This window comes from Petaurus breviceps, unplaced genomic scaffold (assembly GCF_028583685.1).
Source record: "Petaurus breviceps papuanus isolate PSGF00001 unplaced genomic scaffold, PetGlider_PUasm1.0 174, whole genome shotgun sequence".
In the NCBI taxonomy this organism is placed as follows: domain Eukaryota; kingdom Metazoa; phylum Chordata; class Mammalia; order Diprotodontia; family Petauridae; genus Petaurus; species Petaurus breviceps.
Window position 1 is genome coordinate 64,930,342 of NW_027185761.1, and position 26,832 is coordinate 64,957,173.

Below are 26,832 nucleotides of genomic sequence, written 5' to 3' on the forward strand. Positions count from 1 at the left end.
TTGAGATGATTTGAGCACCCATGCTATTTGAGTGCTAGGCTAAATTTCCTGTCTGTTCATTTATGAAATAAATTTTATATATTTTTATGTCACCAAAATTTCTACAATATACCTCCTGTTCCCTCCTAGAGAAAAACTGGAAATTAGAGAGACTAGAAATGGCAGAAGTAAAAGCCAGTCCTTTGAAAAGATTAGCAAAATTAATCAACCTTTTTTTTTGCTTTTTGGAGGGTAATTGAGGTTAAGTGACTTGCCCAAGGTCAGAAGGCTAGTTTTTGTGTTAAGTGTCTGAGGCCAGATATGAACTTGGGTCTTCCTGACTCCAGGGCTGGTGCTCTATTCACTGTGCCACCCAGCCACCCCATTAATTAACTTTTTAAAAGTCAACTTACTTAAAAAGAAGAGGACACACAAAAAATCAGAGCAGTAACATAGCATGGGAACAATATAGACTCAGCCAAATAAGAAGAAATTAAACAAATGGTCAGAAGCAACCTTGCTCAGTTATAGACTAACAATTGGGAATGCAAAAGAAACAGAGGAATACGTATAGAATATATAATGTTCAAACCAGTAGTACATCTTGAGTTCGTCAGAAGAGATCTTGAATACTCTTTTTTCAGACAAAGGAGTAGAACTCACTAAATGGACTAAGTGAAAAATCTCCTGGTACTGATTATCTTCTAAGAACACAGGGAAAAATTTTTCTCTTTACTGTAGGGGTGATGTGACGATAGATTCTAGATGCTCCCTTTTCATATTCTGCTTTATTGAGCATTCATCATGTGCCTTACCTCATGCTAGACTTTTTGCTTGTTAAATCTTCACAGCCAGACTATAAGCTCCTTGAGGTGGGGAAATTGTATCAGGCCTTGATTATCCAGCAACTCAGAAGTCTGGCATCCTAATATTTCATGGTGAACCCAGAAATTTTGAAAAAATTAATAGATTTTACAACCCTAACACTTAACCCAGTGCCCAGCATACTTAATAATGCTTATTGATTGATAGATCGGAAAATGTAAAATAACTTTTATGCATGGAAAGAATAACATTGTTGATTTCAGCAGAATGCTGGTTATGAGGGGCTATTCCTAACTATTGTCAGTCTTGGCTCATTTGAGAAATGGCACAAATGACATAAGCAGTGACATGTATGACTAGAAACAGAGATATGAGAAAAGTCCTCAATGTAGTGAAAGTGAGGGATAAGACCTCAGAATTCCACTGCAAAAACGCACCTTCAATATTGGCTGGATACTCTTGAAAGGAGTCTGTGGAAAGCAAATGAACCAAATTGAAGCAAAAGGTTTTGAGCTGCACTGTCCCTAGGGGAGATTTCTTATGGAAGTGGGATCATGAATCTGTGGAAGTATCAACAATAGAAACCTGCCTCTCCAGTCTCACAATCCGAAGAGTACCAGTCTAAAAGTCTTAAGAGTCCTCAGAATTTCTCTGTGGAAAAAGACATTGTCTTTATAAATGAGATAGAACATTATCTTTTTAGAGCAAATAATGTAAATTTGAGAGTATTGTGGAGTAGACAGTGCCGACTGGGAGGTTCACATGGTTACTAAACAAATAATAGTCTTTTGAATACTGCTGGGAATTGAAAGGACACTTATCAAACAAAGGTTTTTTATAATGACATTGAAAGCAAAAGAAACAAGCAAACTGCTTGTCATGAGGGGCTCTTACTAATTTAATATTATGATCTTGTTATGAAATCATCACGGCCATTTAGCCTGCCCAGGTTGAGTCTTTGATTTCACTTCTTGAGAAGTAAAGCCAGAAAAGCAACTGATAGAATTCTGCCTCCGACAGTTTTTTCCCCCCAGCTTGATTTAATAGTTCTCCTCTTCTATGGCCAAACTCCATCACAAGTCCAGTTTTCCTGGGCAGGAATGTAAGGCACAAATGAATTTTGTACCTTCAACCCTCTCTTGTCATGTTACTCAGCCGTCTTCAGCTGCCACTCCCATGGAGCTCTCCTTGTTTTCTCCCTTGCCAGGAAGGATCTTACCTGGAAATGACCATGTTCTAGTGAATACACTTTGTTCATTCCATGTCTTGTTCCTCCTTTCTTGGGGACGCTTTAACAGTCCAGAGGCATGGTCTTATTTAGATTTTGTGTTCACTTTAGTTCACCTTTATCAAGTTCCTTGCCTTACTCTTAAGCACAGGACTTGGCATATGTCTGGTTGGCCTTCAGGCAAAAAGAGCAGAGGCTGAGGGACACAAATGGTGGGCCTGGCAAATAAAACCATAAACATTCATACCACCGCTTTGTAAATAACAGGGATGGAGGGGTGTGTGTCCAGAAATGTCTGATTTGCAATAGAAAAAACTGAGGCAGTGCGCTGAGCCAAGGGACCAGACCTCCTTCAGTGAATGGGAGGGACCTCATCTTCCTCACAAGTTGAGATGCCCCCTTCCTCCAGGGCCTTAATGTTACATTGTTTGATACCCTGATGATGCACAGCGAAATAAAGGATTTCATCGGTTAGCAAACCTCTATCTTGACCTTATAGAAGGGCTGATGGTAGAGGGACTGATGGTTGTAGGACAGGCAAGGCAAAGGTCTTCCATAGGATAGGTGCCTCGGTATATTGTGTGAGAAAGGGTATTCTCCACTTCTTACTGAGGCACAACAAAATAGTTGAAAGACTTTACATATCATTAGGACATCCCATCCATTCTGGACTTGGTCACTTCCTTGGTCATCTCCTCCATAATGGGTGTGGCCATTTACTCATCAAGAAAAAAGGGTGGAGGTTGTTCCCTTTAAGCAAGGGAACTTATAACTTGAAGTGTTATTGGAAGAAGACTATCTAACTTTAATTATCTCTCTAAAATATGTAAACTGTTCTAATGTTAATGAATAGACCGACTAAATATATATTCAAAGACAGCTGTAACAGAAATGATCACTACCCTAATGGAATCACGCTAAACTGAATAATACAGATTGGAGTTCAAATAACGGTCTAAAAATTATTTAACACAGTAATTTTTTTTCCTCTTTAGGTCTAACAGCTTTAATGTAGAGAGGAGCGCAGGTAAGACAGTTTCAATACTTATTCTTTGTTTTGGTAATTTAATTGAAAGAATAATTTTGTAAAGAGCTATTAATACTTTAAATGTACTTTTATGATGGATGAGAATCTTGTAAAGGATTAAGTATGTATTATATTCTTGGATTATTGAAATGTATTTGATCACTGGATCATGTTAAAACAGCCTTTGCAGTGCAGTTTAAACTGGGCAAATCTTGTCTGAAATCCCTTTCTAAAAGTTGGCTGATAGGAATATATGAGAACGTTTTCTTTTGTCTCTAAGCATATGTTGTGCTGATAACTCAAAACAAGAATAGACAATGTTTAGCTTACATTTTCCTAGGATGAGAAAACTTGGTCAGGATCAAGCTTCTGTTTTTGTAAGTTATCAGGGAGCAGCTTCCCAGCTGTCCTTGGAGAGAACAGGCTCGGACTTCGTTTGTGCCTTCCCTTTCTGAATTTGGGATTTCTCTGACTTGTTGGCTTACTTGTCTTGTTGTATGTGATACATTGAAGAAGGGTTCTATCATTTTCCAGAACTGGATTGCCCTCATTCTGAGATTCTGTGACCATCATTACAGATCTCTTACCATTATTTTGGGCACACTTTCCACTGTTTTTTCTTTCAGGTTGAATCTTATCCATAATCAAGTGATTCTTTGTAAAACTTTGTTTATTTGTGAAAAACTTTGTTTTGATCACTTAATTCTCTCTGTTAAATAATTCTTAATGGAGTCAGTATCATCCTGTAGAGAGATTACAGGCATTGTGGACAAGAATTATATAGGATATAAATTTTTTTTCCATCCTGAGTTCCTGTAGTCACTTAGTGAATCTTGTTGATTGAATGTTGGGTTTAGCAAATCACTTGATCTCTGAGCTTTAGTTTGGTTAATTGGAGTAATAATTGCACTTTCTATTTCAAAGCATAGAAAAACAATTTCAGGTGATTCAGGAGATAATTCTTTTGATTCCTATGTGCCTTTGCCATGAATTTAAATTTAATCAGGAAATCCAGCAGCAGTACTTCATTATGGGAAAGAGAATACCCTGTGAGATAGATCTCAAATTCCCCCAACCTTTGCATTAATGAATCAGCTGTAATTACTGTAGCAATTGGTAAGATTTGATTTTGTTTTAAAAGAAAGTAAGTTATCTTCCTCCCCTCTTTTTTTTTTTTAAAGCAATTGGGGTTAAGTAACTTGCTCAAGGTTACACGGCCAGTTATTTTATGTGGGTGCGACCAGTTATTTTGTGTGGGTGCAGAGTATCTGAGGCCGGAATGATCCCGGGGTCTCCTGACTCTCAGGCTGGTGCTATTACTCACTGAGCCACCTGGCCACCCCCCTTCTTTCTTTCTTTCTTTCTTTTTTTTTTTTTAAGCAATCGGGGTTAAGTAACTTGCTCAAGGTTACAAGGCCAGTTATTTCTGGGTGTGGTGCTGAGTGTCTGAGCCTGGGATTCCCTGTGCTCTTACTTGCTGAGCCACCTGGCCGCCCCTAAGCAATTGGGGTTAAGTAACTTGCTCAAGGTTACACGGCCAGCACCCCCCCCCTTTCAATAATATTTTAATTTAATCCCTGCCTTTATATTTGCCCACCATTTGAATAAACATTTTATGATTGAAGGATATTTGGAACATTTGATGCAAGTTAAAAACCTGGGAGCTTAAATACTTTATCAAAATAATTGTGAAATAGCAGCTTATTAGTAAATTTCCAAAATTAGATTGAATAAGAAATGAGTAACTCAACTGAACTATTTTTTAAAAATTTTATTTTATATATATATAATTTTATTATTTGTAAAAAATTTATTATATTTTAATTCGCAAGTTGCTCTCCATTTTTATGGAGTATAATAACAGTGTTATGTGACAAGTTTCATTATGGCCAAGAGTTCTGGCATTTTATGAAAATTATCTGTTATTTGAATAATGTAACTTTGGTTATTCTAATAGGGTCATCTAAATGAGCAGAATCCTGCAAGTCAGGCTTTGAATGTTATCCAAGATTTCTGACTTGTTAATTTGAATCTGTAGTAAACTGAAATGACAGGAAAAATTTGGAAAATCTCCAGTGTTTCTTAGAAATTTTAGAAGGCATTGAACTGAGTCTTCCAAGATGCCCTCTTGTGGCCCTCCACAAACCAAGAAAATGATTTGATTTTGACAGGTGACTTGGAGATAGGCTGGCTTGCTTGGGAGCCCTTGCTAGATCTAGTTTCTCCTTAAGGGTGTGAATTTGGTAATTGGTAATAGACATTTTGCTCTAATCCTGAGTATTTCCCCACTTCAGATAAAGGCCACCAGTCAATAAACATGTATTAAGTGCCTCCTCTGTGTATGAAGCACTATGGATAAAAATAAACAAGAATCCTTGCTTTTAATAAAGGAGAACCTAATATTCACATGGGTATGGGGAGGATGAGGTGTGGGAAGTGGCTTCTGAACTGGGATTTGAAGGGGATGGGGGGAATGGAGCAGCCTGTATTGGCTAAACAGGCTGTGACACATGCAAAGGCCTTGAGGGTGGGGAGGAATGTGTCCTCTGAAACACTGGGGCCAAATTCATTTACTGTTGTAGAACTTCCCTCACTCTGTTGTAGAAATACTGGGGTCCCTTGATAGACCCTGCTACTCGTGGAAACTCCCAACACGCAGGGATCTTGGAAGCAAAACCTGGGTTGTTGTTACACTTAACCACAGACCAGGAATCTTTCATAAATTTAGGCTGCTTCAGAGGCTTCACAAGACTTGGTTTTTAGTTACTTCTGTAGAGAGACAAAGGAATAGCTTTTGGTTTTACATCTGGCTTAGGGGAGTCAGGATCTCACACTTATAAAGTTTGGCCTCAAGGAGATAAACAGGAGAATTACATTTCAAAGCTTGACTTACAATTGGGCTAATTGTACATGCCAAAAGATAATTTCTGGGTTAAGCTTCTTGTGGGCTTATCAGTAAACAAAGAGAGAATTTGTCTGGAATTTTACAGCTGCTAGACAGAGTCAAATTGTGTTTACCCCTCTGGTTACTTATCTTGAATAAAAAATAAAGTGAGGGGTCTCAACTGATTTTAACATACCTTAAGAAATGACCTTCCCAACAAAAGTGGCAGCTCAGCACCCCAAATAGTAATGAATAGGAATAAAAATTTACGATTATTCTTTGAGGCTCTTGAAATTTCATCTTGAAATAAAATTTATTTCCTAATTTCTGGTCATTTTTAAAATCTGAAATAAGGGTGGATGGAAAGATAACTGTGCCACTAGTGAATGCCGGGACCCTATTTGCCCTCCTTAAGAGGATGTGGGGGTTGGAAATAGTTCTAGTAGTTTGTTTAGCTCATCTAAATTTTAGTTGCTTTAATATTAGTTTAATTGCAGTAACTAGATTGCTCAGTGGATAGAGTGTTGGACCTGAAATTAGGGGAAACTCATCTTTCTGAGTTCAAATCTGGCCTCAGACTCTTACTAGCTGTGTGGCCCTGGGCAAGTCACTTAACTTTGCCTCAGTTTTCTCATCTGTAAAATGATCTGGAGAAGGAAATGACAAACCACTCCAGTATCCTTGCCAAGAAAACCCCAAATGAAGAGTCGGATGTGACCCAAATGACTATGCCGTAGAGTTTGGGTTGTGTAAGAATTGTTTTTTGAATATTTTAACTATAATTTTTAGCTATTCATTAAGAAGAAAAATATTTAAGGGAGCTATCCGTGTTTGGGGGGGGGGGAGGGAGGAACAACTTTTTGTTCCGAGCTTTTGTTGTGATTATACCTGACTTGAATTAGATTGGTTTAAGGTTTCTCAGCATCCCAATGCAGACTACTAGATTTGTGATTTCATTGTGATAGGGAATTTTCCCATGATGAGCAGCCTTTGTCACCTTAGCATCTTGCAACTGTTTTGCCCCAGATGAAGGAGCCAGGATGGATCCAGGGCACTGCCTTGGACAGCCATTCTCTTGCTTTATCATAAACTGCCTTAAACTGTCTAGGTCTTGAGAAGCTTGAAATGTTAAATTTTGCCATTAATAAGACTCTCACAGGGTTTAGATTCAGTTTGTGAAAATTCGTTGAAATAGAAGATGAGGTTTTTCTCACTTGTAGCTTTGTTTCTAGGTTGCTTTTACCTTTATTTTTTTTGTGGTTCAAACGGTTCACTATTTAATGTTTTTTGTTAGATAAAACGGATTACACTTTATGGAGAGGAGAGCTTTTAAACAAAGGAAAGCTTCTGTGCTGTGCTTCCTTGAAGTCGGCGACCCTTCCTTTCCTGCCCTTCAAACTGTGAGTATTGTGTTAAATTGCAAGAAGAGAATGCTTAGAGGCATAACATAAACCTTGTTTTCTCTTTGGGACTTAATAATTAATAGTTCATTAAACTTTCCTATTTTGTTTTTCCATTGCAATTTAAGCTTAAATGGGAAATTCTTCTCAGACTGATTTAGGAAATTGATGTAGGTGTATTAAGGAATGTATTCCTTTTGCGGGAGGCCTTTCCTAGCCCTTCCCCAGCTAGTGTGCTTCCTTTGATAGTCCACCCCATGGACACTTCATATCTTAGGAGACAAAAGGTGAGACACAGCTCCTGTCCTCAAGAAGCTTCTGTTTTGTCAGGGGATACAACATGGACATGAATAATTATATATACAATAAAGGCAAGGTAATGGGGGGGTGGCACTGGCCATGGGGAACTTGGAGAAGCTGCTTACAATAGAAGATAGCACTTGACCTAGAAACTTTGAAGGGAATGAGGATTCTAGATGATAGGAGGGGGAGTTTTATGGATAAAGTAATGTAAAGAGGCTGGATCCAGCCAGAGTGAACCATAACAGCATCATTGTGATGCCTTAAGGTTTGCAGAGTGCTTTACAAATAGGATCTTACTTGATCTTTACCAGAGCCCCTGGGAGGGAGGTGCTGTTACTGTCTTCCCCATTTTATAGATGAGGAAACTGAGGTATACAGTGGTCAAGTGACTTGCCCAGAGTCATCCTGCTAGGAAGTGTCTTAGGCTATACTTGAGCTCAGGTCTTCTCTCTGACTCCCAAGTCCACTGCTCTGTGTGTCCTGTGTCCCCTCAGTACCGTAGACTATGGTGGTGGCCAGATGAGTGGTGTGAGAGAGGCTGTGGGGGTAGGAATGGCAAGATTTGGCCCCTAGATAGTCATGTGGAGTGAAGAGAGAGGGGAGTCAAAGATGAGCCTGAGGGGCGGCCAGGTAGCACAGCGAGTAAGAGCACCAGCTCCAGTGTTGAGAAGACTTGGAGATCGAATCCCAGGCTCAGACACTTAGCACACACCCAGAAACACCTGGCCATGTAACCTTGAGCAAGTTACTTAACCCCAATTGCTTAGGGGCGGCCAGGTGGCTCAGCAAGTAAGAGCACCTGCTCCAGTGTTGGGATGACCTGGATCAAATCTGGGCTCAGACACTTAGCACCCACCCAGAAACACCTGGCCGTTAACCTTGAGCAAGTTACTTAACCCCAATTGCTTTAAAAACAAAACAAACAAAAACAAAGATGAGCCTGAGGCTGTATGCTTGGGTGCCTGGAAGGCAGAGAGATGTTTAGAGAAGAGAGAAATTGGAGGGAAAGAATGAGAATTTAGGTATGGACAAGTGGCATTTTGAGATGCCCACAGGGCACCTGTTTGTGTTCAGTTGAGAGTTGGTGTTGTGGGTTTGGAGTTTGGAGACACTCCCACTGCCTGAATAGATAATGGGAATCATCTCTGTATCAAAATGATAATTAAACCCATGGAAGCTGAGGAGATCAAGGGACAAAGTGGAGAGAGCAGAGGCCATGTCCCAGGGCTGGAGCTGTGATGGGCTCATGTTACTAGGCCCACAAAAACTTCATTCCAGAGATGGTTTATTTGTTTTTGTTTTTTTAGAGGGGAGAGGTGAGGCAATTGGGGTTAAGTGACTTGCTCAAGGTCACATAGCTAGTGTGTCAAGTGTCTGAGACTGGATTTGAACTCAGGTCTTGCTGACTCCAGGGCTGGTGCTCTATTCATTGCGCCACCTAGTTGCCCCTCATTCCCGAGTATTAAAAGAACTGGCAGGGGTCATGGCCGCGCTACTCAGTGTTGGAATGATTGTGGAAAATAGAAGATGGGCTCAGGAGGAAGAAAATGGAGCCAGTAAACCCTGGCTTCACAAACATGACTTTGATTCCTGTCAGAATTGTAGGTCATATCATGAAAGGATGGTTAGAGAACATCTTGCAGTTGTAATCATAAGGAGCCTACACATCTTCATAGAAGCAGGTTTTGTTGGACTAATCTCTTCCCTTTTCTGACAGTTATTAGGTTGGTAGAATGAGATTAAAGATCATTTACCAAAGCATTTCACAGTGTTCTGCTCTTCTTGTGAAAGCAAGCAAGGCAGAGCTGTGGGCTGGAGGGTGGGACAAAGCAGGCGCTAGATTGTGATAGTCGTCATCGATGGGTATACTTGCGGATCTCTGCTAGGCGCTAGGCTCTTCTGAGGCCTCCTGATTGACACAGGGAGTAAGTGGCCAGGCAAGGATTGGGAGTCAGGGCTCCAGATTGCCCTTCTGTACCGCGCAGAGTGACCTGGGGAAATACACAGATGTAATTACACTTAGGTTTTCAGGTAACAGAATGGATAGGAAAACAGAGATCTTGTCAGGCTAGAACATTGGGCCAGATTGAAGAATATGATTTTCTTTTTTTTTTTTTTTTTAAGCAATTGGGGTTAAGTAACTTGCTTAAGTTTATACGGCCAGTTATTTCTGGGTGTGGTGCTGAGGTGCTGAGTATCTGAGCCGGGATTCCATCCCCCAGGTCATTCCGACATTGGAGCCGGTGCTCTTACTCACTGAGCCACCTGGCGGCCCCAAGAATATGATTTTCAATGTAAAGTCTCATGTTTTGGTTTAAAAAATTAATTTTATGTACATAAGATAGAGTGGTTTGACACGTGTTTGGGTGTTCTGGTGAGCTGCAAGGCTCTAGTAGAAGCCCCCTGTGTGATAGAGCCCCCCCCAGAAGCCAGTACAGGGGGAGGCCACACTGTGAGAGGCTTTGTGTGCAGGATGAGGAAGGTGATAACTCCTCATCATCACCATCATGGTGATCATAGCGCTAGAGGGTGGACAGAGGAGGAAACTGTTACTGTGCTCTTGTCAGAGCACATCGAGAGTCTGGGGTTCAAGTTTTCATGCTTTCATTTTTGTAAGAAAGCAGAGCATGATAAAGGATTATCGTCAAGTGGGAGGTTCAGGGGAGGTTCAGTGCTTGAGGAGAACAAGTCCAAATCAAGTGTTTAAGTTCGAGGTCTGGTGCTAAGGGCTGGAAAGAAAAAGGAAGGCCAAAACACAGTCCCTGTCCTCAGACAACATGCAAACAGTTCTGTACAAACAAGACAAATGCCGGAGAAATTGGCATTAATATCATAAAGAAAGACACTAGCAGTGGGAGATGGTGGTGGGAGGGGGGCATGGAAAGGGTTTCTTGTAGAAGGCAGGATTGGAACAAGAAAGCCAAGGAATCTAGGGAGTGGAGAAGGGAAGGGCCCACAGGGAAGCTGGTGAAAAGGCAAGAAGCTGGCAGATGGAGAGCCTTGTTCTGAGAGTGTTACTGGGTCATCGGCTGTGTAGGGCCATAAGCTGTGAGAAGAAAGGAAAGTGGCAGGGGCCAGGATGACGAACTTTAAAAGAATGAGAATTTTCATTGAATCCTGGATGTATCATGGAGCCATGAGAGTTTGTGTGGGAGTTGACTGCATTTAAGTCTGGTCATTTTGGGAGCTGAGTAGAAGGTGGCTTGCAGTGGAGAGACTGGAGACAGGGTGATCCGGCAGTTGCCCACACCTGAGGTGATAAAAGTCTTGGACCAGGCAGTGTCTGAGGACCTCATAGGTGTCTTCAAGTATTGGAAGGATTGTCCTCTATAAGAGTTAGCAGGATTTAGTTTTTTTGCCCCAGAGGACAGAATGCAAGCATTGGGTGGCCTTAAGAAAGAAACAGATTTAGACTTGATATCAAGACACATTTCCTGTAGGTATCTAAAACTCTACATGGCCAAAACAGAACTCTTAAACCCTCCCCTCTTCCATTCTTCCCCTGTTAACTGTTGAAGGCACTGTTTTCTTCCCAACTAGATTCACAGTCCAAGTATCATTCTGGACTTCTCAGCTATATTTCCCCTAGGTGTCCACAGTGTTTCCAAGTCTCATCATGTCTGTGTTCACAGCATCTCTCATCTCATTCCGCCACTCTGTTACAGTTAGCTCTTGATTGGACTTCTGTGACCATCTTCTGATCACCTCTCTGCTTCAGTGATATTTGTAAACTCTATGGGTTTGCTGTCACCACCAGCTTTTTGTCTGTGTGGCGTTTAAAACCTTTACAACTTTGTCCTTTCCTGCTTTTTTTAAAAAATAAGTTTTTATTGATGTCTTTCCTTTTTTAACCCCATCAAAATTTTCCTCAGTATCTTCAACCCCTCACTTTCCCAAAAAGCCATCTTATATATAAGAAATATTTTTCAAAGAAATAGAGGAAAAAATTATTGTAACTGTTCAACACACTGAAAAAAATCTGAAAATATTTCTAGTTTGCAACACTTGTAGACCTCCTACCTGTGTGAAGGGTAGAGTGGTAACATGTTCTCAGGTCTCTTTGGCCACACTTCCTCCCCACCCCAATCTGGTGGTTTCTTTGTGGGTTTACATTGTTGTTGTCATTGTCCAATGTTTTCTTGGCTCTGTTTGCTTCACTCTGGCATCAGTTTGTGGAGATCTCTTCTGGCTTCTTTGTATTCAGCACCTTCACCATTTTTTGTAGCATAGTAATATTTCATTCTCCCTTGTTTGTACAGCTCCTAGTTGTGAACTGATCCAACCATTCTGCAGAGCAATTTGGAATTACACCCAAAAGGGATATAAAACCAGCCATACTTTTTGACTCAGCAATACCACTAACCCAAAGAGATTTTTAAAAAATGAAAAGTACCTATTTGTACAAAAATATTTATAGAAATTCCTTTAGTGCTGACAAACAATTGGAAATGGAGGGGCTGCCCATCAGTTGGGGAATGGCCGACCGAGTTGTGGTATATGATTGTGATGGAATGCTATATTGTGCTCTAAGAAATAAAGGGCAGGATGATTTTAAGAAAAAGATTTATGGAACTGATGCAGAGTAAAGTGAGCAGAACCAGGAAAAGATTGCACACAGTAATAGTAATATTGTATGATAATGAACTGCGAATGACTGAGCTCTTCTCAGCATACAGTGGTCCAAGACAGTCCCGAAGGATTTATGATGAAAATGCTATCTACCTCCAGAGAAAAACTGATGGAATCTGAATGGGTATTGAAGCTTATGTTTTTAAATTTTAATTTTCTCGTGTGTTTTTTGGGGGGGGGGAAGTATCTGTGTTTTCTTTTGTGGCATGACTGATAATAGAGATATGTTTTGCATGACTTCACATGTATAATCTATATCAAATTATTTGCCTACTCAAGGAGTAAAGAGGGAAGGGAAGGAGAGAACTTGGAGCTCAAAATTTGAAAAAAAAAATGTTAAATATTGTTTTTACTCGTAGTTGGAAAAAAAAAACCCATAAAAGTCCAAAAGAAGAATACATGTCCTACCTAACTGTGGGAGAAGGTGATCGGCTTTTCTTCTGATTTTATATTTCAATATTAAGGTCACATATCCATTCATGTACCAGAGTTTGTCTAGAGATTCTCCAGGCAGTAGAAATCATCTTTGTGTCCAGTTTTTTGCTCTTATCAAAAAGTGCTGTTGTGAATACGTTGGTGTATTGGGGACTTTACTGTCTGTGACCTTGTTGTGGTAACAGCCTTGTAGAGGAATCATGGGGCCAAGCGGTATCAGCATGCTAGCAGATAAATCGCATAATTCTAAATTGCTTTTCAGAATGGTTTGTACTGATGTATCACTCTACCAGCAGTGCATTATTGGGCCTGTCTTATGAAAACCTCTCTGCTGTTGACTGAGTTATCTTTGGTTTATCTCTGCCAGTTTGCTAGGTATAAAGTAAAACCTTTGGTTTGCTTTTATTTGTAGTTAATTATCTTATTAATAAGAGGGGCATTCTTTCATATGGTTGTATGTTGCAATTCTTTGAACAATTGTTTATTCATATCTTTTGACTATTTATCTGGGGATTAGGGGTGTGTATGTGTAATACCAAACTCTTATGAGACATATTTGATAGGTGTATTACGTTTGTTGGTACAGAGGCTTTTCAGTTTCATGGAATCCAGGTTATCTCTTTTATCTTTTAGAGTGGCATCTGTCTCTTGTTTGGTTAACAGTGTATCACCTACCTAGGTGTGAGTTGTTTGCTTTTCTTCTGATTTATTTATAATAGAACCTTTAATATTAGAGTCTGTATCTCTTTAGAAGGTATTGTGAAATACGCTGTAAGGTGCTGATTTAAGCCTAATCTCTACCAGATTGCTTTCCAGTTTTTCAGCATTTTTTATCAATTAAGGAGTTCTTTGTTGAGTAACTGGTTTTCTAGTTTATTAAACACTGTTTAGTCTGTTCCATTGGTTTACCTACCTCTTTATTTTTATCCTATACCAGAAATGAATGAAGGAAAATATAAACTCAACTTTTAATAGGTTGAACAATCTAATAAAATGAAAAATAATGACAAATCAAATTTAAAAAACAACAAAATCCCACAATCTGTTATTTACAAGAAGTAGAGCATAATAAAGCACTCGCCCAGGAGTCAGGAGGACCTGAGTTCAAATCCAGTCTCAGACATTTGACACACTCTACTACCTGTGTGACCTTGGGCAAGTCACTTAATGCCAATTGTCTTGCCTTCCCCCCCCCTCTGGAAAGAAAATTTTTTTAAATGGCATGCACAGAATAAAAATGAGAGGCTGGAAAATGATTTACTGTGTATCAATTCAAACCAAAAAAGTGGGTGTTGCAGTTATGCTGACAACAGAAAAGAAAATTCACAACAAAATAAGGAGAACACATTCTGTTGAGAGGAACCACAGCAAAGCAATATCAGTATTAAATGTATGTGCTCCAAATGCCTTAAAATCTAAATACACAAAAGCAGAAAATCAGCTGGTCTACTGGAAGATAAGGATAGTAATGGAGCAGTCGTGGTGTCTTCCTCTCCATTCTGGAGAAATCTAGCAGAAAGATGAGCAAAAGGGGAAATGGAATTAAACAAATGCTGGGGCAACTTGATGTAAAAGACTGATGGCCTCTTCTAAATGGAACTCCTATAGCACCATGTGGAATTTTTTTACAAAATTGGCCATGTGTTATGCCACAGAGATACTGAGAACCAATATAAAAAGGTGGAAACAAGAAACATACACTTTCCAGACCATAATGTAATAAAAATAATTAGATCAGGGAGCATAAACAAATGACACAGACGCAGATGGAGACCTAATGATGAAATCCTGAATGAGTGGGTCAAAGAACAAAACATAGAAATGATAATTATGTGTAAAAAAATTATGATGGTGAAACAATATGCCAGAATTTCTGGGCTGCAGCTCAGAGTTCAAGAAAAATTATGTACCCATAAGTATACCTTAAGAGAGTTGAAAAAGGAAAGATCTATGACCTGAAAATAGATTTTTAAAAATTTGAAAACTTATAGATAAATGTAAAATAAGCACAAAAGAGATTTAAAAAGTTATAGGAGAAAGAACTTAGAAACTAAAGAAATAATAATCTGTCTCAGTTTTGCTAAAATTGATAAACTCATAGCCAATCTGATTGAAAAGAATTGGGTAGAAAATCAGATCACCACAATAGGAAATGGACAAGGCAAAATCTTTCTCATCTTTCTAGTCTTCTTACACTTGATTCTTTTCCATTTAGTCTACAGTCTGCAACTTTTTGGACACTGGCTTTTTCGCTGTTCGTCTCTTACTCTCCTCCATCTCCTGATTCCATGCCTTTTCACTCCCTGGAACGCATGCCTTCCTCACCTCCACATAATTACTTCTCTGGGTTCCTTCAAGATTGAGCTTAAGTCCCACTTGTTAGGAGGTTTTTCCTGGTTCTCCCATTGATGATTTGATCCCCCTTGGGATAACCTTCCATTTATTGCATGTTGTCCCCATCAGTAGAATATGAGCTCCTTCAGAAGTTTCTTTTTCTTATCTCCAGGTCTTAGCACTAGCATCATGCCTGGTACACAGCAAGTGCTGAATATGTCCTTATTGATTGACTTGAGTTTTCCAGAAGTGGAATGCTGTGCCTTCCAAGGCAGTGGCTCCTTCATGCAGGGAGTTCTGTAGCAAAGGCCTACGACCACTTGTTTAGATGTGCTGAAAAAAAATTTTTTTCACTTTGATTTTATTATATGGGCTTTGAGGTCCCCTGAGATTTTGAGGAGAGCGTACAAGATCATTGGACAAAGGGCAGGGTGATCTCTAAGCACCAGGAAGTGACTTTTGGGAGGAGATAAAATAGTTGTCTGAAAACATTTGAAGGGGTATAATACAGATTAGACTAATTTCTGTGTATCTCCATGGGGAAGAACTTAAATGCGTTGCTAACTAGAACCAAAGGGTGAAAATAGAAGGTTGTAAAATTCAAATCCTTAAATATGAGAAAAAAATATTTCTAATAATTAGAGCAATGAGAAAATGGGTTGAGCTGTTCAATTAATATCAGATTCCTCATCAGTGAAGGTGTTTCAGTAAAGCTCACATAGTTTCTTATCTTAGATGTGGAAGAAGTCTTTGAACTGGACAACTGGCTAAACCTGACAAATCTCTGTGGTTTCTTCCAACTCTACAATGTAGTATTTCATTATTTTTTTCTCTTGAGCATCTTCTTTCCAAATTTATCCCCATTCATACTTGACCTTTATTTTCCTTAATTTAGGGTACTCTCAATGAGGAAACTCCCTGTAGCAGTGTAGATTGTCATTTGCTTTGTAGCTTCTAGGAGTCGAAAAGTTGGCTGAGGTACTGAGAGGTTGAGTGTCTTGTGCTCAGGATCGCAGACCCCGGCTGGGAAGTCTTGTTCTCAGCCTACTACACACCACTGACAATGCACCCAAAATTAGAGGGGTAACATGGGGCAAGGAATGACTAGGAATCTTCCTCACTAGCTGCCAAGTACTCTGCTAGACATACAATTAGAAGAAGTGAGACAGTCCCTTATCTCCAGGAGCTCACGTTCTGGGATTGACAACACATAAAAGATAGTTCAACTTTTAGGGGATAGAAATCCTAAGGGTTCTTCAAGTGGGGTGTTGGCTGGGCCCTGGGCTCCTTATGTCACTTGGTCAAATGATAGTTCTTTGTGTCTGAAGGAAGTAGCATCGAGGCATATCTCATTGGAAGGAATAGAATTGGCAATTCCTACTTTATCCAAGCCATGAGTGTATTGATGAATTCTGTGTGACTTAAGGGTGGTGTGTGGAGGAGGAAATGTGAGTGGGGAAGAGAATGGGGTAGAAGTTACCCCTCAGTAGTGGTGAGAATCATTAGATAGTTAAGGACAAGTCTAGAATGTGTTTCCTGCCTGCATAGTATTCCTGTGTAAGGTGTGTTGAACTAAGTAATTAAATGCTACTTCTCCATCGGGGGTTTTCACAAGTATTCAGAAGCAATGGAAGACCAGAGGGGCGGTAAAAATGCTTTCTGTATTGCTTTGTGTTTTGCTTGGCTGATGTTATGTATATGGTAAAAAGCATAAGACTTGAAATGTTGGTCTTGACATTATTGCCAGGATAGTTCTATTGTTTCTGTGTTCCAGGAATGTAAACTTTTGGTTTCCATAAAACTCTTTGTATGTGTTATTTAATTGATTTTATCAAGTGTGAAAAGATACAGGTGAGGGAAACAGTGTTTTTTTTTTTCTTTTTAATTTTTTCTAGTCCTGAGAAGTTAGATGTCGAAACTGTTATGAGCATTGACCATCTGAAGCAGAAAATTCCTCCAGCCCTTTTTTATAAGGAAACATACTTAGGTGCAAAGGAAGGTAATGTAATACAACTTGATTAAAAATGTTACATGATAAGCATGGATTTAGTGCCTTACTGTGTATTTTTTTATGTCAGTATTGAAGAATGGAATGTATTGCAGCCTTTATGAAGTTATAGAAAAGACAAGAACTGGAAGTAACTTGGAGAGTTTAATACAAAGACTAGAGCGAGAAAAACTAGTGAGTAAAACTGTTTCAATTCTTCCCCATTCTCCCTTAGGCATGTCTTAGTACTGAAGCAGTCTGCTTATTCAGATCTTGTTTTTAATTGACTTTTTTAGTGACCCTGCCTTGGCTGGTGCAGCTTCCGGTTTGGCGGCTTTTCACTTTGTTTTGAGCCTGTGCTCCTTCCTCCATCTCCCATAATCTTCCAGAAAAGTGTCCTGACCACATGACTTCTTGAATTCTTACTTAAGTTAGGTGTCAGCTTGTGTTAATCATTTTTGTTCCTGTTTCCAGGGCCAAGGTAGATCCAACAGAAGTGATACTAGAGCAGCTCCGCCCTCACTTGTAGGCAGTTATCCCTTCCACCCCAAGGAGTTCTGTGCTTTTGGTTTTCAATCTTTACTCCCAGTTTAGCTCAAATAACCTTCTCATTGTAGTTCTTGGAATTCCATGTCAACTTCACTCCTTTGTGAGCTTTAACACACTTTCCATAGGACCATGCTGCACTTCGGTGTTTGTCCTCTGTTTTCTGCTCTTCCTGATGCTTCTGTCCTTGTTTTGGGCTGGAATCATTGATTTAATTGGATCTCCTGCCAGTGCTGTTGGGTGCACAGTCATGTGGTCTTGACTTGAACTTGCATCTTCTGACTCTTAAACCTGCTCTGGCCACAGTGCTGTGACAACTTGGGGAAGAAGTGGGGTTGGTGAGTTCCCTGTTTATCCCTGTCGTTCTCTTTGAAGAACCAACTCCCATTTTGCTTTTGATTGGAATTGTTTTCCTTTTCACCTTCAGAATTTAAGTTTCCAGTTTTTCAGTCTCTCTTACACTGACTTCCGCTGTCCATGAAACCCTGCCTTCTATGAACCTTTTCTTTGAACTCTGCCCCAGCTCTCATTTCAGAGAGCTCCCATTTCAGATGGCACACCCCTCAATAACCGCTCCTTTCCTGTTAGTGACAATCAGTGCAATGTTTTTTCTGTTTGGTGGCCTCACCTTTTGAGGAATGCAGTTATCATCAAGGCAAGTGAAGCAGTTGTTGCTGAAGATGCAGTAGAGGTCAGGAGCGTTTACTGAGTTCCTACTGTGTGTCACGGAGTGGGAGTATCCCCTGCCCTCAGGGAGCTCCTGTTTTGTCAGGGGATACAACACGTAACCGTATAAAACATGTGAAAATACACGAAAATACACACGAGGTGACTGGGGAGGGGGAGTGTCAGGAAGTGGGAGCACCAGGAAAGGCTTTTATATGGAGGAGGGAGTTTTTACCTGGGGTCCTTGAGGGCATTGGCTAGGGAAAAAATTGTGTTTTTATTTTCACATTTGATCTCTTACTTAAATTTAGCATTTACTTCAGTTATTTAAAAACATGATTTTGAGAAGGACTCAGACTCTTTCCCAGAATGCCAGAGAAACTCATGACACCCAGAAGGGTAACCCTCAACCTAGAAGTTGGCTTATGGACTTGAATGTGGTGAAAGTGAGACTTCAAGGTGTGGGGTGAGGTGAGCCCAGGAGATGAAGTGTTGTGGTGAGGAAAAGCTACAAGGCCAGTTTGGTTGGACTGTAGGGTGCAGGGAGGGGAGATCTGTCCAGGGATTCTGGAAAGAATGGGGAGTGCTGGGTTGTGAAGGGATTAAAATGGCAAACAGGAAAGTCATTTTGTTTTTGTTTTGCTTTTTTTTGGAGGGCAGTTGGGGTTAAGTGACTTGCCCAGAGTCACACGGCTAGTAAGTGTGCCGAGTGTCAGAGGCTGGATTTGAACTCAGGTCCACTTGACTCCAGGGATGGTGCTCTGTTCACTGTGCCGCCTAGCCACCCCTGGGAAAGTCATTTTGGCTGGTGGAGTAGCACTGGGGAAGGAGGAACCTCTGGCAGGGGCTAAAGGGTTTTAAGAGATGTGGTTGAGGTTAAGTTCCCTCAACAGAAATGGAGATGTTCAGGAAAGGGCAGGGCTTGGGAGAGATGAGGTGTTTTGAGGAATGTTGAGTTACAGATGTCTGGGACATGTTTTTGGGAAACATCCATTGACGATGAGGCAGTTCAGGGAGGGGGCTTTAAAGCTGGGTGCCAAGATGAACAGATTGGAGAGGACTGGGTGGAAGGAAAACTCTAGGCTCTGCATTTTGGCCCCATTTGGTTAGAGACAGTTTATTAACAAAAAGCTCTCCCGATTCCTGCTGGGCATCACTAGTCTGATGCATCCAGACTAGGAACCTTTAGTGTCCTCCTCAGCTCACCCCTTGCCCTTAGCCCAAGGATCTTCTGTGTCACCAAGGATTGTTGTGTTGTCTCCTCATGGTGTCACTCCCTGGGTGCAGACTCCCCTCCCCTGACCCTTGTGCTACTGCAGCAGCATTCTGCTGGGTCTCCTGTCCCAGGCCTCTACTCCAGTCCATCTGCCCTATAGCTGCTGAAGTGATTTAGAGTTGCCTCAGACTGTTACTTCCTGCTCAGTAAACTCCAGAATCACAGCCTGGCCTTTTCTTGCTTTTCCATTCCCATAGGATCCACCTGTATCATCCGACTTCACCTCTGGTTTCCATCCCTACCTTTTTGCCAGCTATCTGGGCCTGGAATGCCCTCTTTCCCCTTTACTCCGTAGTCTTCTGGTTTCTTGGCTTCCTTCAAAACTCAGTTCAAATCCCACCTTTTGCGGAAAGTTTTTGCTGGGTTTTCTTGCAGTGCCCCATCTCCCTTTCCCCAGGCCCCCAACTGTCTCCCATTTACAATGCATATTTTCTTTGTATGTCATTATTTGGATGTTGTCCCCCATTAGGCTGTGAGCTACTTGAGGACAGAACCCATATTTTTCCTCTTTGAACCTGAAGCACTTAGCATTGTGCTTGACATGATAGTAGCACCACTTAAATGCATTTTGAATGTTTACTGCCAGGTCCATATAAGCTTCTCCTTCTAATTGGCGTATTTTCTCTCTCTCATAAACAGTTTTCACTTAACATAGTAATTTTGAAAGAAAAAAAAAACATTCCACAGAAAAGTAAAACAAAGGTACATAGTTTAACTTAAGGGTGTTTTGATTTACGAAACAGCACAGTAATAGGTTAATGTTTTCACCTTTTTGGGAAATATCCTCAGAAACCAGTTTTTGTTTTCTTTAACTATTCCCTCCTAGTCTAGCCAAAGGTTAACAAAGAGGTGTGTTTCACTTCTGGTTAGTTCACAATAAATATAAGACTCTCTCTTAGTTTCAAGAGTCAAGATCCCTCCTTGACAATAAATCTTTTAGTCAGGGCAGACAGACTGGGTCTTTTGATTTAATAGACTGAGGACTGTTCTGACATTGTCATAAGGCTCTTACTATTTCACAATGTTAGTGAAGCCTTCGTTTCCCATGCTTGCCATGTACGTGGGATCTGATGAATTCACAAAGTGAGTCTAGAAAGGTGCACGTTTGAGACTGGCTTTAGGATGAAGAAATGATTATTGTGAAGTGGAAGAATAGGGAGAGAGAAAGGGGATGAACTCCATCAGATGCCAGACAGTGGGCTCAGCACCTCACAATGATCACCTCATCTGATCCTCACAGTGACCCTGCGAGGTATGGCAGTTTACTATCCTTATTTCACAGTTGAGGAAATGGGCAGGCAGAAGTTAAGTGACTTACCTAAAGTTACCCATCGAGTAAGTGTCTGAAGCTGGATTTGAATGACAGTAGTAGACAATATCAGGATTTGGAGAACCTCTCTTTCTGTATTGATCGGCACCCTTCAACCTCATGTATATCTTACTTTACCTTTTTATTTTTTTTTAGGGGGGATGCCTTTTTTTTCTTGGTGGTGAGACACAACCACTGTGCACTTGAAAGGTCAGGGGAAGGGTAGCTCTGACTTGTCTTACCCATTGGAATGTTACTTCACTGCTTCTGCCTTTTTTCTTTTTCACTGCCTAATACCTTAATAAGCCGTGCTGCATATTGTATTATAGTTATAATCTGGCATGTATCCTTACTGATCTGTAAGCATCATGAGCAGAGAGCCTGTTTTATCTCATCTTGGTTTTTTCCCCAGTATTTCTTAACAATGATCTGCACATAGGAGATGCTTAACAAAAATCAACCAAACTTTCTCCACTTTCGGGTTTCTCATTAAGATTTTCTTAGCCTAGACAACTGCCCAGAACTCTATTTAGTTGATTGTCAGTCTTGAGTCTCTTCTTGTTTGACTCTTTCAACAATTATTGTTTAACCATCTTTCAGTTTCATTGGAATATCTCTTGTGTAACTACTTGAGGCTGGGCCTCTTCTGTTTGCTCCCCATACTTCTTATCCTAACCCTAACCTAATTAAAACTTTTGAGCTGAAATGATTGTTTTACAAAAACTAGCTAATATTAGCCTTTCTCCTTTCTAAATATATGACTGAGTAGTTTCTTCAGCTAGAGCCATGGAAAGACACTATGCCATATTTTTCAACTCTTCCTTATAGTATTTTAAATAGTATTTGTTTTTTTTATATACTTGTATTTATTTTTATAATCATTTATCTCTTCCTTATTTAACTTCCACTGAACAATTAAAAAAAGAAAAGAAAGCTCTGCTAACAAATGTCTGTCTTATAGCAAAACAAATTCTCCAACTGGCCATATCCAAAAAATTTATGTCTCATTTGATATTTTAAGTCCTATCCCCTGTCTAGCAGGGAGAGGTGGTCTTTCATCTTGAGTCCTTTGGGCTGGTGGTTTATTCATTGCCTCATTCAGAATGCTCAGGGCTTTTCAAAGGTGATTTTCTTCCTTACGTTGTTTTCATTTTATAAATTGTTCTGCTGGATGTGCTTACTTCACTCTGTACCAGTTCATAGCGGTTCCCAGTTTCCTCTGAAACTGTCCATTTCATCCTTTCTTGTGTTAGTGCTTAAATATTGCATTATTTTCACGTACCATCCTTTGTTCATCCATTCCCCAGTAGATTGGCCTTCACTTAGTTTACGGTTTTGGGCTGCTACAGAAAGAGCTGTTATCAAGCCTGTGGTCCACATGGTCATTTCCCTCTTTGATCTCTTTGGGGGTGTGGATGGAGGGTTGGCTCAGTAGTGGTGTTGCTGGGCTAAAGGGCAGAGCCCTGCTTTCCAGAGTGGATGGATTCATGCACAGTGTCTGTTTTCCCACACTGCCTCCCTCATCTGTTGTTTTCCCTTGTCATCTTTGCCAACCTGATGGACTCCGAGGTGGAATCTCAGAGTTGCTTTAATTTGCCTTTCTCTTATTAGTGAGTTATAGCATTCCATATGGGGTGTTGTTAGCTTGTGTTTCTTCCCTTAAAAGCTGCTTGTTCATATCTCTTCATGATTCATATGTTGGGAAATGGCTCTTAATCTTTATACATTTGAATTATCTCATTATATATCTTGGATATGAGACTTTTGTCAGAGAAACTTGCTAGAATGATTTTTTTTCCTGTTAACTATTTGTTTCCCTTTGAATTTTAATTTCATATCGCTTTTTTTCTGTTGCTGTCATTATTTCTTTTGAATGGTCTATGATTATCTTAATGAAGAACACCTTACAGTATCTTCCTTTAATACCTGATGATTTCTGATCCTTTTTAATCTGACTTTACTTCTGCTTAGCCACTACTTCATTTCCACTGAAATTTGTTTCACTTTATATAAAGCTGTTATCACAAAGATAACAAAATATTTTTGGGGGTAATGTTTGGCAGTTTTTAACTACCATTCTTAAAGACTCATTTTTTTGCAGTGAATTGTTTCATTAATATTTTGTAATTATTTATCATTTTATAATATTTTAAAATCATTTCATCATGTTATTTATTTGGAAAAATAGGATTTAAAAAGTAGCCGGAGCCCTACTCTGTTAATTCTCTCACATTTTTTAAAACTTGTAATAGTTTTTTTTTCCCCATTAAAAAACAGTAATGTGGTTTGTATAATGTAAATAATAGCCAAATGGGTAATTATTTTTTTTCTGGAAATATAGGTTCTTGTTAAGCCTTTAGGAGATCGAGGATACCTTTTCCTTCTCTCTCCTTGGCAGATGGCTTCACCGTATGGTAAGTACCTTTTTCTAGGCCCTTCTTTTTTGCAGCCTTTTTGTCTTTCTCTCTACATTCCCAATGCATTTTGCTTTTGTTTTTCCAGAGCATCAGACTGCCAAGGCTAGAATCCTACACGCTTTATTTCTGTTTCAGGAGCCTAGAGGAGTAGTGAGTTGTAAGTTATTAGTAGAATTAAAGTCATTGCTTATGTACATGTCAGTGATGTTGATGGTTTATTGCAATGTCAGGTTTAACTATTAATTTTTCTTTAGCTCTCTGAGAAATCTTTGAATTTCATCATTTCTTCTGTGCTGCAGCTTGGAAGGAATTAGATCTAAAATCAAATCAGTGTGACTTTTAGAAGATTTTTCTTGATTGAAATAAAATTTTAGCCACTATACTATATTTTATATAATTATAGCTAATAAGTTTCTTGATGGTATTTGATAAACTATTTATGATTCACTAATCGTAATTAGTTTTCAGGCTAAAATTTGTAGTTAAATTTGAATGTTAATATCTATGAAAATAGACTGACTGTCCAAAACTGTTGTGTTGTTTTTGGCTTAAAGAAGTAGATATAACTTTGCTTTAAAGCATACTATAATTTATATTATACAATTACAGTTACTGAAGCTTGTTTTAACAGTTTTTACTCTTGTTAGATTCATACACAAAATACTTGTATTCTCATTCATTGCGTTAAGGCATTCTCTTTGGAAGGAGTATCTTTCTCTCAGACATCATGTTAGAGTGATGTTTTGGTGTGGAGGTGGGGGTGATGGAAGCTGTCTCTAGTCTGAGGTACAGGAGGAAATACTGGAGCTGTCCTGGAGAGATTCCTCTCAGTACCTGGGGTGCACTTCAGATTCTGTTGGGAGTCAGTCCTGTGACCAGCACAGGTCACTCATGTGCTGACCTGAAAGGTGCTTATTTTGGAGAAAAGGAACGCAGTTCCCCTTCCTAACTCTGGGACTGACCGTTTCCAAATCAATAAACCTTACTGAGCTTCAGTCTCTTCAGCTGTAAAATGAAGATAGAAAATACTTAGATAATCCTTCACAAGTTTGTTGCAAGGAAACTACTTGGGAAGTCACCAAGTGCTGTGTCCGCATTAGGATTTACTGTCTGAATGACCATTAAAGCTATCTTGGAGCTAGGTTTTGGCCCACTTGAGGGAGTGGTCCCCACCTAGGAATGGGTTGGTTTTTATAGGTATTAAAATAAAATGGACTCTCACTTCAGTATAATGAGCAGATTTTTTTTTTTACCGTTATGTCAATGAGGTGTGTTTTTCTCTTTAAATTAGAACTATACTTACTATCTGTCATACCCAGTAATGTGTTTTGCTTTACTTTAACAGCACAGAAAGTGTTACCTAAAGTAGTAACACAGGAACGTCATGAGACCACCCTTGAGAGCATACCAGGAATCATGAAATTGATCCCATCCATACATTTTGCCTTAATTCAGTGTCGTAAAGATTTAAGTTTTATCAATACTACCACTTTCAGTACTGTTGTTGAAAAGCATATAAGCGAATATTTTAAGCGAGGTTTTGGGTTAGGTAGACGTAGAGAATTTGTCATGTATCCTTATGACCCACGTTTAGATGATAGAAAATTCTTATATTCAGCTCCCAAAAACAAGTCACATGTTGACAGCTCCTTGCACAACTATATTTTCCAGTCTGAAACATATCAGTTACCTGTTTGTAAAGTTAAGGAACTGATGGAGGAAAATAGTAAAGTTCATCAGTTTAGTCCAGTTTCCGATTATGAAGGGCCAGAGGAAGAAGTGGACTTTGTGAAATTCAAACTTCGAAAGAGAAATAGTTCCAAGAATGATGCTCTTACAGTCGGGAAGAAGTGGAAGCCGCCAAATGCTTGGGACTATGATCAGGACAGGCTCAGAGAGCTGATTAATTTAATTCAGTGTAGGAAAAAAAATGTAGGCGGGGAGTCTGATACAGAAGAGTCTAGAGACAAAATTGGCCAGAAAAGGAAGCACGGGAATCATCCTGGAAATCTGAGAAAGCACCGAAAAACCAGCGATTCATCTGAAAATAGTCATTTGTGTGAAGGTAACTTCAGATTTCCTCCATCGCTTTGATGTCTGCTTAGTAGCACAGAGCCTGTCAAGTTTTCAACTTCTGTTGATTATTTCCCAATTTCTATTATCCAAACATTTGTTTTTTTCTCATTCCCAGCTCACTTTCCACTGGTAAAAACAAAACCCTTGTAACCAATTACGTTGTAATTAAACAAAACATTTCTGTATTGCCAATGAGCTTAGTTTTTTAGTATGAAAAGGAGGAAAGTAAATGGAATTTTACTTGAGGCATTCTAACTCACTGTTATAATTAGATTTTTAGAAGCAGCGAGCAAGTATAGGGCGGCTAGTTCTGTAGAACAACGTTATGTTGAAGAATTGGACACTAGGCTTTCCCAACTATTTTGGGATTTGATTCTTAACATAGGTTATACCTTCAGCTTATCTTTTTCACAAATGTTTTTTGATATATACTATCTTTTAATGCTATATAAAAGCAGAAATTTGGTTTAATTTATTTTGTAAGTACTGTCACCTCTTCTTATACCAATGAGGGACACAAAATCCAGGGCAATATTAAAGTTTCATTTTGTCTTAGAATATGCCGATCAATTTCTTTTAGAGAAGTGTCTCTTTTTGGGTTTGTTTACACTAGAATGTAAAATGCAATAAATGGTTGCTTTTTCTCTTATCAGAAATCTTACTAGCCAGTAACTTACTTTGTGCCTGTGATTACAAAGACTCAGCATGGCAAAAATGATAGAATCATAGACTTAAAAATGACCTCAGAGGTCATCTGACTCAATTTGTAGCTAGCTGCACATCTTTGTTAATTGCTCATTCTGTTACCATTTTGATAATACCATTACCTGCCAAGGCAGCCCCAATCCACTTTTGAATACCTGTAATAGCTAATAAAATTATTCTTTTTTTTAAATAGCTGTTTCTCTTTTTTTTTTTTTTTAAAGTAATTGGGGTTAAGTAACTTGCTCAAGGTTACACGTCCAGTTATTTCTGGGTGTGGTGCTGAGTATCAGAGCCCGGATTCAATCCCAGGTCATCCTGACTCTGGGCCGGCGCTCTTACTCGATGTGCCACCTAGCTGCCCCCTAAAATTATTCTTTATGAAGCTGATATTTATTTGCTTTTCTGAAACTTGCTCCTCTTTCCTACTTCTGGGAACAAATATATGCCCAACCCTTTTGTCACGTGATAAACCATCAAATACTGTGTACATTTTGGAGTATATCTCTCAAAATTGCTAGTTCTGGTGTGTTTGAGATTTTTTGTCCTTCATTCTTGAAGAGGACCTGTCATGGAAATGCTGGCCATGCCATGGAAGTGAATTGGATTTTAGTGAGGCAGGGCGTGCAGAGTCACAAGCCCCACCTTCTCCTCTGGAGCTCTCTGGGTCCAGTGGCAGGATGTAGATCAGGGCAGCTGGACATGGCCCTGTGTGCCGTGGGAGAACTTGGCCTTTTTACTAAGGTTTTTAAGGGGTCTCAGTTGGACTGAGGCAGTGCCCATTCAGTGATTAAGTCTAGGGTTTAACA

At 39.6% G+C, this 26,832-nt stretch overlaps 1 protein-coding gene across 6 annotated transcripts in view; it reads left to right on the forward strand.

The window, feature by feature from the left end:
- The window catches only part of TASOR (transcription activation suppressor), an 82,062-nt gene that overhangs the window by 25,556 nt on the left and 29,674 nt on the right, over positions 1 to 26,832 (forward strand). For 5 of the 6 annotated variants that reach the window (XM_069084349.1, XM_069084347.1, XM_069084348.1 and 2 more), the window contains 7 exons: positions 3,028 to 3,059; positions 7,238 to 7,343; positions 16,940 to 17,043; positions 17,123 to 17,226; positions 23,170 to 23,242; positions 23,331 to 23,402; positions 24,591 to 25,310. In XM_069084349.1, the coding sequence (XP_068940450.1) occupies positions 3,028 to 3,059; positions 7,238 to 7,343; positions 16,940 to 17,043; positions 17,123 to 17,226; positions 23,170 to 23,242; positions 23,331 to 23,402; positions 24,591 to 25,310 (1,211 nt within the window). Of the gene's footprint in view, positions 1 to 3,027; positions 3,060 to 7,237; positions 7,344 to 16,939; positions 17,044 to 17,122; positions 17,227 to 23,169; positions 23,243 to 23,330; positions 23,403 to 24,590; positions 25,311 to 26,832 lie in introns of those variants that run through there. The other variant, XM_069084352.1, reaches the window with a different exon arrangement.